The 13,859-nt window shown below is 38.6% G+C and overlaps 1 protein-coding gene across 1 annotated transcript in view; it reads left to right on the top strand.

Moving 5' to 3' along the window:
- The first annotated feature begins 2,728 nt into the window (after nt 1-2,728).
- TACR3 (tachykinin receptor 3) overlaps nt 2,729-13,859 on the top strand; it is a 122,171-nt gene continuing 111,040 nt past the window's right edge. Inside the window, exon 1 of the mRNA XM_002815021.4 lies at nt 2,729-3,630. Within this exon, the coding sequence (XP_002815067.4) occupies nt 3,083-3,630 (548 nt within the window). The 5' untranslated portion in view covers nt 2,729-3,082. The remainder of the gene's footprint in view (nt 3,631-13,859) is intronic.

Genomic DNA, 13,859 nt, shown 5'->3' with positions numbered 1-13,859 from the left:
ATGGGGTACATATTTCGATACGTACAATGTATAGTGATCAGTTAAGGATAATTAGCATGTCCATCTCAAACATTTACAAGAGAAGTTGGAACAATCCAGAATCAGTGGGCACTACATTCTCTTACACAGTTAAACACTCTCATTTTTCTCCGTACCTTCCTATTTCTTAATGTGAAAAAATACTGCTAGACTCTAGGCTTCAAGAATAGAATTCATATATAACTGCTTCATTGCTATACTCCCAGTATCTGGCATAGCACCTGGAAAGAAGTATACTAATACATAGCTAAGAAATGATAGACAATGAATTATCACTGATCCCTCTTGGGGTCAAGGGAGATTCTCAGTAGGTAAGGCAGATTGAGAAGGAAAGCCATGCCCTGAATCCCTCCCTTCCTCTGAAAGGAATAAATTTTTAAACTTCTTTCATTATATCTATTTCTAATTCCATCATTATCCTTTTTTTTCTTGTCATACCCCTCTACTTTGTATAAGCCCAATGAAGGCAAAACTGAAAAATTAAAATGTTTGTTGTATTACAAGGAAAGCAACAATGAAATGAGTGTATTTCTACACAACTAAGTAATTTTTCAACTTTAAAAATCTGATCAAAACATGCTTAATTACCAAACCACCACATAGCCTATTTTGTAATCTTGAGTAAGCAGGTGTGTCATACAGAGATATATTTTTAATGTCTTTTTAATTGCATTGGGAAAGGAAGAGGCTTTCATTTGTAACTCAAGTAATTTCTAGATGATGAATTAGAACAAAGAAGTAATCTTTCAAAAGAAAATAGTTAAATTAAACCATTGGAATTAGTAAGCAGAAAGTGCTAATCTTATTGACTTTGCTTATGATTTATCACATATTTTCACAGGCCTCTCAGAAGAAAAGGGAAATAACATTTGATAATCATCATGGTCTGTGTGCATTTACTTTGAAGCAGTATTGTGTCAAGGCTGTGATAACTATCAGGTTGCTTAAAATTATTTTTATACACTAGCCATTCAGTCATAATAAGTGTAAGAAGGAAAACACTATTCATCACTACACACCTTAAGTCCATTTGTCCAATCATCACAGCAGGTTCTTTGAAGAGTGTATTTTAAACTGGAAAACTAAAGAATGCAGAAGGGCCAGGCACAGTGGCTCATGCCTGTAATCCCAACATTTTTGGAGGTCCAGCCTTTTGGGAGGCCGAGCTGGGAAGACTGCTTAAGGCCAGGAGTTGGAGACCAGGCTGAACAACATCACCAGACCATGTCGCAACAACAACAACAAAAAATTTAAATTAGCTGGGTGTGGTGGCACTGGTGGCACATGCCTGTAGTCCTATCTACTCAGGAAGCTGAGGTGGGGAAGGATCGCTTGAGCCAGGAGTTGAAGGCTGCAGTGAGCTATGATTGCACCACTGCATTCCAGCCTGGGTGACAGAACTAGGAAAAAAAAAAAAGAAAAGAAAAAAGCAGAATATGTACAAATCACAAGTTACCTTCTCTTGTTAAACTTGTTGATCAAATCTCTTTCACCTAAACATGTTTAGATGTAATACACAATGATAACTAGTGGAAAGAGTGTTTCCTCCGGCCTGCTGTTGTTGAGGGAAGTCTGTAGAAACTATCATGTAATTATACTGTAAATGAGATTTCTTTAAAAACTCATTTTTAAATGACAAAAGAGAGGTTCAAACAGTTCACGTATATCCAGTAGGCTGCTAAATATATGTTTAACCCTAAATTTATACACATGCCCCCGGATGCTAACAAAGGAGTTTCGGCTCTGGAACTTCTTGATAAATTTCCTGAGATTGGTCTAAGCACAGACTATGTCCTTCCAGCTTGCACTCCACCGAGCACTTTAGCTCACTTATTCTCAAGCAAATCTCAGAAATCGGGTCCTGCCTGTCTTCCCGGAAAACCCAAGTATTTGTTCAGTTACAGTATTCTCATCAGTGTGTCCTCATGGTCAAGCCCTGAAAACTAAGGCACCATATGTCCAGAACCCTGTAACCAAGAGCATGTATTCACAGTGCTTACTGGCTACGTTCAACCCAGGGAAATGTAGAGATCTGTCTCGTTGTCGTGTTTCAAGAAAATGTACTCCTTGGGATTTGCGATTTACCCTTAGTGTGCTATGACATTCCAACCTGAGCAGAATCCTCCAGGAGAATCCAGAGTCTCCATCTGCCTGCTGGGAATGGGGTCAGAGGGACGGATTTCTACTGATAGAGGTACAGGAAGAGAGAAAATGGGTGGATATGGAAAGTGGGAGCGAGAGGAAAAGGGATCTGAGACGAGAGAATATAAACACCAGAGCAGAAAGTTGAATGAAATTCAAAACCCAGGGACACCTAAAAACGTTTGCGGCTGACTGTGCCCACAGCCTGCAGCAGTCTACACTCATGCACTCTCCAAAAAATCAGCAGGATCTTGCCCTTGCCTCATGGGTGAATGGTTAATTTGTGCAGGAAGGAACAGTCCCCAATACATGTTTGAGAACAGGGACCTCAGCAAAATATCCTGAAGTTAAAAGAAGGCAAACAATCTTGGAAAGATTTTAATTACAGCTGAGGGAGTGCAGCCCTCCCTTGCGCGGGTCAGCTTGCCAAGCTCCAGCTGCTTGCAGCGAATGAATGAAATGCGAAGGGCGGGATGGAGGGAGCGAGTGCAATCACAGCCAGCGAAGGGGATTGTCAGCTCCGCGGCCCCTGCAACGTCACCGAAGCGTGGGACCCCATGAGTATAAAGCGAGCCTGTAGCGCAGGATGCTCAGTTCTCCAGCCTGTGCCGGGCAGCTGGCGCCCTCCCTAGGTGTGATGTGACGCGATAACCCTTAATCTCGGGAGGATCTCATTCTTTCTGCCTGCCAGAGCCGCAAGCACCTCTGAGAAAGTGCAGCTGTTGCCCCTTAGCCCCAGCTGCATCCCCTAACCAGCAGGGATTGCAGTATCTTTCAGCTTCCAGTCTTATCTGAAGACCCCGTCACCAAAGTAACCAGGAGGCAGAGAGGAACTTCAGAGGAGTCTCGTCTTGGGCTGCCCGTGGGTGAGTGGGAAATCCGGGACTGCAGACCGGTGGCGATGGCCACTCTCCCAGCAGCAGAAACCTGGATAGACGGGGGTGGAGGCGTGGGTGCAGACGCCGTGAACCTGACCGCCTCGCTAGCTGCCGGGGCGGCCACGGGGGCAGTTGAGACTGGGTGGCTGCAACTGCTGGACCAAGCTGGCAACCTCTCCTCCTCCCCTTCCGCGCTGGGACTGCCTGTGGCTTCCCCCGCGCCCTCCCAGGCCCGGGCCAACCTCACCAACCAGTTCGTGCAGCCGTCCTGGCGCATCGCGCTCTGGTCCCTGGCGTATGGTGTGGTGGTGGCAGTGGCAGTTTTGGGAAATCTCATCGTCATCTGGATCATCCTGGCCCACAAGCGCATGAGGACTGTCACCAACTACTTCCTTGTGAACCTGGCTTTCTCCGACGCCTCCATGGCCGCCTTCAACACGTTGGTCAATTTCATCTACGCGCTTCATAGCGAGTGGTACTTTGGCGCCAACTACTGCCGCTTCCAGAACTTCTTTCCTATCACAGCTGTGTTCGCCAGCATCTACTCCATGACGGCCATTGCGGTGGACAGGTGAGGAGAGGACAGACAGAGAGGAACGAGGGAGAAGGGAAAGAAAAGAGCTGGGAGGTGGGATAAGATTACAAAGGAAATAGGAACCTAACGGGGTCTATAAAAGTAAAGAGACTAAGAATTTTTGCTGAAAGGAGGACACTAACCCATTTGTAGCCCTCAAGTGGCTGAACAAGTTTCTGCTTCCGTGGCCTCCCACACTCAAGCCCTAAATCACTGAGCCTTATTAAGGATATCTAGAGGGACTGAAGAAGGTGAATGAGGGACAGGTGAAAATGCCATTCCAAATAGGGCAAACTTAGCTAGAAACGTTTAAGTACCAGCAAACTTTCTCAAATGACTTTTGAACAAAATTTATGTCATCTGTAAAGTGCAGTTTTTGGCCTTCCTTCTCTCTGTCAGTCACTATTCTGGCAGAGAAATGGTAAATGAGTCGCCCCTCCACCCTTCCCTCTTCTTTCTGTTCCTCATCCTCATCCTTCCCTATTCCCTAGTCTTGCCCCAAGGCCAACACTGGTTTGGTCTCCCAGTCACCGAGAACTAGCAAAGGCCACACACACTCTCCAGAAAACTACTGTAAGCTAGCAGTTTCCACCACATCTCAGATTAGATTTAATTTCCAGTAATCTGCAGAAGCTATGAACTGAGTAAACCCTGTGTCGGCAAGTGTGTAACCAAATTTTTAAAAACTCTATGTGCATTTGCCTTCTCATATTGAACATTATGAAGTATAGGTATTTATGGAAATACAGTGGTGAATCCCTACCTGTTATTGAAGGCTGGCTGCACTTTAATTCAACTTTGTGGTGAAAATCAATAGCAGTTGGTTTCATTCTCAGCTTTGTGAAAGGCAGTTGCATGGGGGATACATGAGGGTGATTTCACTTAAACTTGAAATCTCAATGTTCTTATTCATGCAAAGGTTATTTTTAAACATTAACAAACCTATATCAAAATAAAATGGAGATAAATATTAATTCTTATGGCATTTCAGTTGCCATTATAATTAAAAAAATAAGAAAAAAACAGGTTATTTCCATAAGTTCATCCTCTGTGTTTACTATTTTGAAATACTGAGCACTGAGGTATTAGTAACATATATCTCTAGAAAATATTTTCATGTGCCAGGCCCAAAGGATTAAATTAAAGGAGCAGAGGTTAGTAGCCACTAACTAGAATAAATAAACAGAAAATCACACTTTTTAAAAAGCCTCTAAAATTGTCAATCTTCCCTTTCTCCTTTATCTCTGATTATCCACACATATGCACCCCTTCATTTCTACTATGTATAGGAGTGCAAAGAATGAAAAAAATCAGACTCCAGTTGGGAAATAAGCGAAATTGCGTCTAATGTTACTACACCAAGATAGAAGTTAAGTGTTCCTTTTGTTTGAGCAGCTTCCTTGCTTGTTTTGCTTTTTTTTTTCTTTTTATTTCTTACAGTATATGTTTTTGATGTTTTGATTAGGGGGAGAGGTATTAGCATGTAATGTTATAAAATTCTTACAATCTTCTTGAAAGGTTAATGATGCAATATGAACTGTGAAGAAAATTTTAGTGCATGTGAAATCTGTATTTCAATTTGAAGGGGAAAAAAGAGGTTGTATTTTTCTCTTTCCAGTTTCTTCCTGCCAACATTTATGGGATTGTCTTGGAGTTATTTTAAATAATCATTTAGTGCTATCTTATTACAGTCATTGGTTTGAATTAATGAATACTTTAATATTAATCTTTACTATTTCTTTATGTAAAACATTAATCATTAAAACTATTAACAAATTTACAGTATAAAATATGCTATAAAATCTGAAGCATACTCAGTTCAAGTACTGAAAATCTCTTTTAAAACTATTATTTAAAAGAATGTTCTTATTTGAGCAGACAGTTGATTAAAAAATACAGAAATAGAGAAAAGCTTGTTTAAAATAGTTTTTAGAATCAAAAAGCATACAAAATACAAAAATTATTAAAACTCTCAATAGTTTACCAGTCCAATAGTTTACCAATCTTTCTGCATTGGTGTCTTATCAAACATGAACTGTAAAAATTGACCCTGTGCTGTTTTCAGCCATTTTATAGGTTAAAGAAAACCCTTCTGAGGTTGACACCTGAATGATGTGGTATTTTCAATCATTTTATAGGATATATTTTATAAGTTAAAGAAAACCTTTCTGAGGTTGACACTGAATCATGGTGCCTTCTGCACGGACTTACTGACTCATTTAGCTAAGAATATAGTAAACAGTATATATTTCCCAATTTAGACTACAATCGAAGTGTGAAAACTTCAATTATTTAATTTTGAGTGTTTTCTATCCCCACTTAATATAAACTGAATTATATCAACCTAGCCTAAATGGAAAATATATTCAATTCACTTTGTTCCTCTGCCTAAAATCAAAAGACCCGTGATCTTGAAAATAATTGCAACTTTGACTTGGGCATATATGGCTTTTGTTCAGCTGTAGCAAAATGGTTGCAGCCTCTTATGACTCTGAGAAATGACAGATATTCCCTCAATGAACGTCTGTATCTTACAAATGGAGAACCTTAAGCTAATGGTCACACAATTGTTATAATAAAAGGCATTGAGTTCTCCTTGAAGTGTTCAGCACTCATTTTGTACTGGAAAATTTACTTACTTTCTATTTTCACGATTTAAATAATATTAGTAAGTTTACTAGATTTGACTGTGAGATCATCAGTTCTGGTCTTATTCTGAAGCACATTAACTTCTGATTTGCTACAAAGTCCTGCGAAACTGTTTTCTAATTTGCCAGAAATCCATCTTCTAGTTCTACACATTTCCTTCTTGCCTAGAAGTCTACTTTACCACTACCAGTACCTGTCTCCTCACCCCTATACCTCCAACACACACACACACACACACACACACACACACACACACACACTCGCAAGATGAAATTATTTGTCTCTCCACCATCCTTCCCCAATTTGCCATTTTCAAAAATAACATATAAATGTAACACTTGCCTCAAAGATGATAAGCTTTTCCAAGATTATGCAGTATAGCCAAGATTCAAATCACTGCAGTTTGCTCCAGGGCCAGTGATTCTCTTCACCTCTACACTATTATGACACCTAACAAGTTGTGATGACTGCAGGGTTTGATTAGACAAAGTCATAACCTTTAATCAAATTAGAATTTAGTACTTGTTTAAACTGTATATCTTACATGTATATATAACATATCCTACATATAGATATATATCCTATGTTTTACTTGAGAAAGTAGAAGGTAGAAAATTATTAATAGAACAGTTATTACAATTCAAATATTTTGATTTCCATTCATTTATGGCATATAGTACTTTATGTATGGTCATATTAGAAAATAGTTACATATTTTCTTTCATTTTCCAAGCACATGCTTTGAGATTAGGTTAGAAATTATAGGAAGTTTTATTATAACATATAGTAAATGAAAATTTCAGGGCATATGATCCAGTATTGATCTGAGTATTTAATTAAATATTTTTTTAAAACCACATACACTGTTTCTTGTAAAACTTAAAGGAGTGTGTTAGTCTGTTCTCACATTGCTATAAAGATATACCTGAGACTGAGTAATTGATAAAGAAAAGAGGTTTAATTGGCCCATAGTTCCCCAGGATATACAGGAAGCATAGTGGCTTCTGCTTCTGGGGAGGCCTCAGGAAACTTACAATCATGGCAGAAGACAAAGCAGGAGCAGTAGTGTTACATGGCAGGCAGGAACAGGACCAAGAGTGAGAGAGGGAATGTGCCACACACATCTGAACAACCAGATCTCGCAAGAACTCTATCAGGAGACAGCACCAAGAGCATGGTGCTTCACCATTCATGAAAGATCCACCCCATGATCAAATCACCTCCCTCCAGGCCCCACTTCCAACATTGGGGATTACAATTTGACATGAGATTTGGGTGGAGACACAGATCCAAACCATATCAAGGAGTAATTACTGTTTTATCTAATTGTTCAAAAGCTTTAAGAAAGATAGCAAAAAAGTTGTTCTCTAAATCCAGTGGCATACCTTACATGAATAATTATTAAAAGGAGTGTTGAACAAAACTGTGTAAGAATAGTAATGGCCAAGTAGATAAAAATTGGTCTTCTATGCTACCCTTTGTTGTTTTTAATTTATTTGGTAATCTTCTATTTCACTTTTTCATAAACTTAATTTATGCAAAGTACTCAAAGATCCTCTAGGAAGAGCTTTTGAAAATTATTCTGAACAAATAAAAATATACAGTCATGAGAAATACTGAGGCCTTAATCTAGTAACAGATTATCTAAATGTATTGTGGTAAATTTTGCATCATTATCAACATTATAGATATAGACTCTTTGCTAAATTTTTTAAAAATCCTTTTTCGGTCTTTGATTTGAGTACCAAGCGCAATATCCTTCCTCTGCACTCTAGGAAAAGTCACTTTCCATGCAGTTAATACTCTTTATTAGTATTATAGTTATACTTGATTCACTATCACTAATTACCTCAAATGGTGAAATTTTTAGCCTAAGATCAACTGTTACATATTTTTGAATTATTTACAAAATAGTAACTAAAAATATGGTAAAATTAACTTTCAGGAAACTTATCATAACTGTTTGGCTCTTTCTAAAATTTGTAGTTCTCATTCAATCATTTTAAAATATCCCATTTGCATCCACTAAAATTACTGCTCTAGTGAGTTGTCAAAGTTCAGTTAAAATTATAGTGCCAATTCTTATAAAATTGTGAGCATATAGTGAAAGCAATAAATATATATTAATTGAATGGGTAATAAGATTATCACAGAATCATATGTAATCAGAGGTTGCTCTTTTATAACTAGCTGAACTCCGGCTGATATCAAGGTTACATTAACCACAACAGAAAAGTGTATGTCAAACAAGAATTTATGGCATATTTAACAGGCATAAAAATCCTTAATATATAACATCTTCTTATTTATTAAGGAAAAAGTATATCCCCAGTGTAAAAAGAACAAAAGACATAAACAAAATCCCCAAAAAAGAAAAATGTCTAACAAGCATGAAACTATCATTTGCTTATATCCCATATTTTCATTTCCTTATGTGCTATTTGCTCTTCAAGCCACTCAAATCTCATTATTTTCCCAACACTATCAAAAGAGCCACACTGAGAAATCCAGTGGACATTTCAGTCCTTGACATCTTTGACCCATGAGCAATATTCCTCACAAGTGGCTACTGCCTGGAAGTCTCACCTCTCGGCTTCCAACTTTTCTGATATCCTTCCTCCTCAGCCTCTCTTCTATGGCTGTATTTCTGAATCTCTGCCTGTACATAATGATTAAATGCAGAAGTATGCTAAGTTCTGGGCCTGTTTTCTTCTTCTTTATTTCCTGTCCCCAAGCAATCTCATCCAGAACCATGACTTTATTTTCCACTGTGATTGAAGAGCTCCTATTTTTTTTCTGTCTAATTGATTTTCTTTCTTTTTTTCTTTATTATTATTATTATTATACTTTAAGTTCTAGGGTAAATGTGCACAACGTGCAGGTTTGTCACATATGTATACATGTGCTATGTTGGTGTGCTGCACCCATTAACTCGTCATTTAGCACTAGGTATATCTCCTAATGCTATCCCTCCCCCTTCCCCCCACCCCATGACAGGCCCTGGTGTGTGATGTTCCCATTCCTGTGTCCAAGTGTTCTCATTGTTCAATTCCAACCTATGAGTGAGAACATGCAGTGTTTGGTTTTTTGTCCTTGCGATAGTTTGCTGAGAATGATGGTTTCCAGCTTCATCCACGTCCCTACAAAGGACATGAACTCATCCTTTTATATGGCTGCATAGTATTCCATGGTGTATATGTGCCACATTTTCTTAATCCAGTCTATCATTGATGGACACTTGGGTTGGTTCCAAGTCTTTGCTATTGTGAGTAGTGCCACAGTAAACATACGTGTGCATGTGTGTTTATAGCAGCATGATTTATAATCCTTTCGGTATATACCCAGTAATGGGAAGGCTGGGTCAAATGGTATTTCTAGTTCTAGATCCTTGAGGAATTGCCACACTGTCTTCCACAATGGTTAAACTAGTTTACAGTCCCACCAACAGTGTAAAAGTGTTCCTATTTCTCCACATTCTCTCCAGCACCAGTTGTTTCCTGACTTTTTAATGATCACCATTCTAAGTGGTGTGAGATGGTATCTCATTGTGGTTTTGATTTGCATTTCTCTGATGGCCAGTGATGATGAGCATTTTTTCCTGTCTCTTTTGGCTGCATAAATGTCTTCTTTCGAGAAGTGTCTCTTCATATCCTTTGCCCGCTTTTTGATGGGGCTGTTTGTTTTCTTCTTGTAAATTTGTTTGAGTTCTTTGTAGATCCTGGATATTAGCCCTTTGTCAGATGAGTAGATTGCAAAAATTTTCTTCCATTTTGTAGGTTGCCTGTTCACTCTGATGATAGTTTCTTTTGCTGTGCAGAAGCTCTTTGGTTTAATTAGATCCCATTTATCAATTTTCAATTTTGGCTTTTGTTGCCATTGCTTTCCGTGTTTTAGACATGAAGTCCTTGCCCATGCCGATGTCCTGAATGGCATTGCCTAGGTTTTCTTCCAGGATTTTTGTGGTTTTAGGTCTAAGTTTAAGTCTTTAATCCATCTTGAATTAATTTTTGTATAAGGTGTAAGGAAGGGATCCAGTTTCAGCTTTCTACATATGGCTAGCCAGTTTTCCCAGCACCATTTATTAAATAGGGAATCCTTTCCCCATTTCTTGTTTCTGTAAGGTTTCTCAAAGATCAGATGGTTGTAGATATGTGGCATTATTTCTGAGGGCTCTGTTCTGTGCCATTGGTCTATATTTCTGTTTTGGTTACTGTAGCCTTGTAGTGTAGTTTGAAGTCAGGTAGCGTGATGCCTCCAGCTTTGTTCTTTTGGCTTAGGATTGACTTGGCAATGCGGGCTCTTTTTTGGTTCCATATGAACTTTAAAGTAGTTTTTTTCCAATTCTGTGAAGACAGTCATTGGTATCTTGATGGGGATGGCATTGAATCTATAAATCACCTTGGGCAGTATGGACATTTTCACAATATTGATTCTTCCTATCCATGAGCATGGAATGTTCTTCCATTTGTTTGTGTCCTCTTTTATTTCATTGAGCAGTGGTTTGTAGTTCTCCTTGAAGAGGTCCTTCACATCCCTTGTAAGTTGTATTCCTAGGTATTTTATTCTCTTTGAAGCAATTGTGAATGGGAGTTCACTCATGATTTGGCTCTCTGTCTGTTATTGGTGTATAAGAATGCTTGTGATTTTTGCACACGTGTATTGTATCCTGAGACTTTGCTAAAGTTGCTTATCAGCTTAAGGAGATTTTGGGCTGAGACAATGGGGTTTTCTAGATATACAATGATGTCATCTGCAAACAGGGACAATTTGACTTCCTCTTTTCCTAACTGAATACTATTTATTTTTTTTCTCCTGTCTGATTGCCCTGGCCAGAACTTCCAACACTATGTTGAATAGGAGTGGTGAGAGAGGGCATCCCTGTCTTGTGGCAGTTTTCAAAGGGAATGCTTCCAGTTTTTGCCCATTCAGTATGATATGTGCTGTGGGTTTGTCATAAATAGATCTTATTATTTTGAGATACATCCCATTAATACCTAATTTATTGAGAGTTTTTAGCATGAAGGGCTGTTGAATTTTGTCAAAGGCCTTTTCTGCATCTATTGAGATAACCCATGGGTTTTTGTCTTTGGTTCTGTTTATATGCTGGATTATGTTTAATGATTTGCATATGTTGAACCAGCCTTGCATCCCAGGGATGAAGCCCACTTGATCATGGTGGATAAGCTTTTTGATGTGCTGCTGGATTCTGTTTGCCAGTGTTTTATTGAGAATTTTTGCGTCGATGTTCATCAGAGATATTAGTCTAAAATTCTCTTTTTTTGTTGTGTCTCTGCCAGGGTTTGGTGTCAGGATGATGCTGGCCTCATAAAATGAGTTAGAGAGCATTCCCTCTTTTCTACTGGTTGAAATAGTTTCAGAAGGAATGGTACCAGCTCCTCCTTGTACCTCTGGTAGAATTCGGCTGTGAATCCGTCTGGTCCTGGACTTTTTTTGGTTGGTAGGCTGTTAATTATTGCCTAAATTTCAGAGCCTGTTTTGGTGTATTCAGGGATTCAACTTCTTCATGGTTTAGTCTTTGGAGGGTGTATGTGTCGAGGAATTTATCCATTTCTTCTAGATTTTCTAGTTTATTTGCGTAGAGGTGTTTATAGTGTTCTCTGATGGTAGTTTGTATTTCCGTGGGATCGGTGGTGATATCCCCTTTATCATTTTTTATTGCATCTATTTGATTCTTCTCTCTTTTCTTGTTTATTAGTCTTGCTAGTGGTCTATCAATTTGGTTGATCTTTACAAAAAACCAGCTCCTGGATTCATTGATTTTTTGAAGGGTTTTTTGTGTCTCTATTTCCTTCAGTTCTGCTCTGATCTTAGTTATTTCTTGCCTTCTGCTAACTTTTGAATGTGTTTGCTCTTCCTTCTCTAGTTCTTTTAATTGTGATGTTAGGGTGTCAATTTTAGATCTTTCTTGCTTTCTCTTGTGGGCATTTAGTGCTATAAATTTCCCTCTACACACTGCTTTAAATGTGTCCCAGAGATTCTGGTATGTTGTGTCTTTGTTCTCATCTTTATTTCTGCCTTCATTTCATTATTTACCCAGTAGTCATTCAGGAGCGTGTTGTTCAGTTTCCATGTACTTGTGTGGTTTTGAGTGAGTTTCTTATTCCTGAGTTCTAGTTTGATTGCACTGTGGTCTGAGAGACAGTTTGTTATAATTTCTGTTCTTTTATATTTGCTGAGGAGTGCTCTACTTCCAACTATGTGGTCAATTGTGGAATAAGTGTGACGTGGTGCTGAGAAGAATGTATATTCTTTGATTTGGGGTGGAGAGTTCTGTAGATGTCTGTTAGGTCCACTTGGTGCAGCGTTGAGTTCAATTCCTGGATATCGTTGTTAACTTTCTGTCTCATTGATCTGTCTAATGTTGACAGTGGGGTGTTAAAGTCTCCCATTATTATTGTGTGGGACTCAAAGTCTCTATAGGTATCTAAGGACTGCTTTATGAATCTGGGTGCTCCTGTATTGGGTGCATATACATTTAGAATAGTTAGCTCTTCTTGTTGAATTGATCCCTTTACCATTATGTAATGGCCTTCTTTGTCTCTTTTGATCTTTGTTGATTTAAAGTCTGTTTTATCAGAGACTAGGATTGCAGCCCCTGCCTTTTTTTGTTTTCCATTTGCTTGGTAGATCTTCATCCATCCCTTTATTTTGAGCCTATGTTTGTCTCTGCACGTGAGATGGGTCTCTTGAATACAGCACACTGATGATTCTTGACTCTTTATCCAATTTGCCAGTCTGTGTCTTTTAATTGGAGCATTTAGCCTATTTACATTTAAGGTTAATATTGTTATGTGTGAATTTGATCCTGTCATTATGATGTTAGCTGGTTATTTTGCTCTTTAGTTGCAGTTTCTTCCAGGCATCGATGGTCTTTACAATTTGGCATGTTTTTGCAGTGGCTGGTACCAGTTGTTCCTTTCTATTTTTAGTGCTTCCTTCAGGAGCTCTTGTAGGGCAGGCCTAGTGGTGACAAAATCTCTCAGCATTTGCTTGTCTGTAAAGGATTTTATTTCTCCTTCACTTATGAAGCTTAGTTTGGCTGGATATGAAATTCTGGGTTGAAAATTCTTTTCTTTAAGAATGTTGAATATTGGCCCCCACTCTCTTCTGGTTTGTAGAGTTTCTGCTGAGAGATCTGCTGGTATTCTGATGGGCTTCCCTTTGTGGGTAACCCGACCTTTCTCTCTGGCTGCCCTTAACAATTTTTTCTTCATATCAACTTTTGTGAATCTGACAATTATGTGTCTTGGAGTTGCTCTTCTCAAGGATTATCTTCGTGGCATTCTCTGTATTTCCTGAATTTGAGTGTTGGCCTGCTTTTGTAGGTTGGGGAAATTGTCCTGGATAATATCCTGCAGAGTGTTTTCCAACTTGGTTCCGTTCTCCCTGTCACTTTCAGGTACACCAATCAGATGTAGATTTGGTCTTTTCACATATTCCCATATTTCTTGGAGGCTTTGTTCATTTCTTTTTATTCTTTTTTCTCTAAACTTCTCTTCTTGCTTCATTTCATTAATTTGATCTTCAATCACTGATACCCTTTCTTCCAGTTAATC

Source organism: Pongo abelii, chromosome 3, assembly GCF_028885655.2.
Source record: "Pongo abelii isolate AG06213 chromosome 3, NHGRI_mPonAbe1-v2.0_pri, whole genome shotgun sequence".
Taxonomy (NCBI): domain Eukaryota; kingdom Metazoa; phylum Chordata; class Mammalia; order Primates; family Hominidae; genus Pongo; species Pongo abelii.
This window is presented reverse-complemented; position numbering and strand designations above follow the sequence as displayed.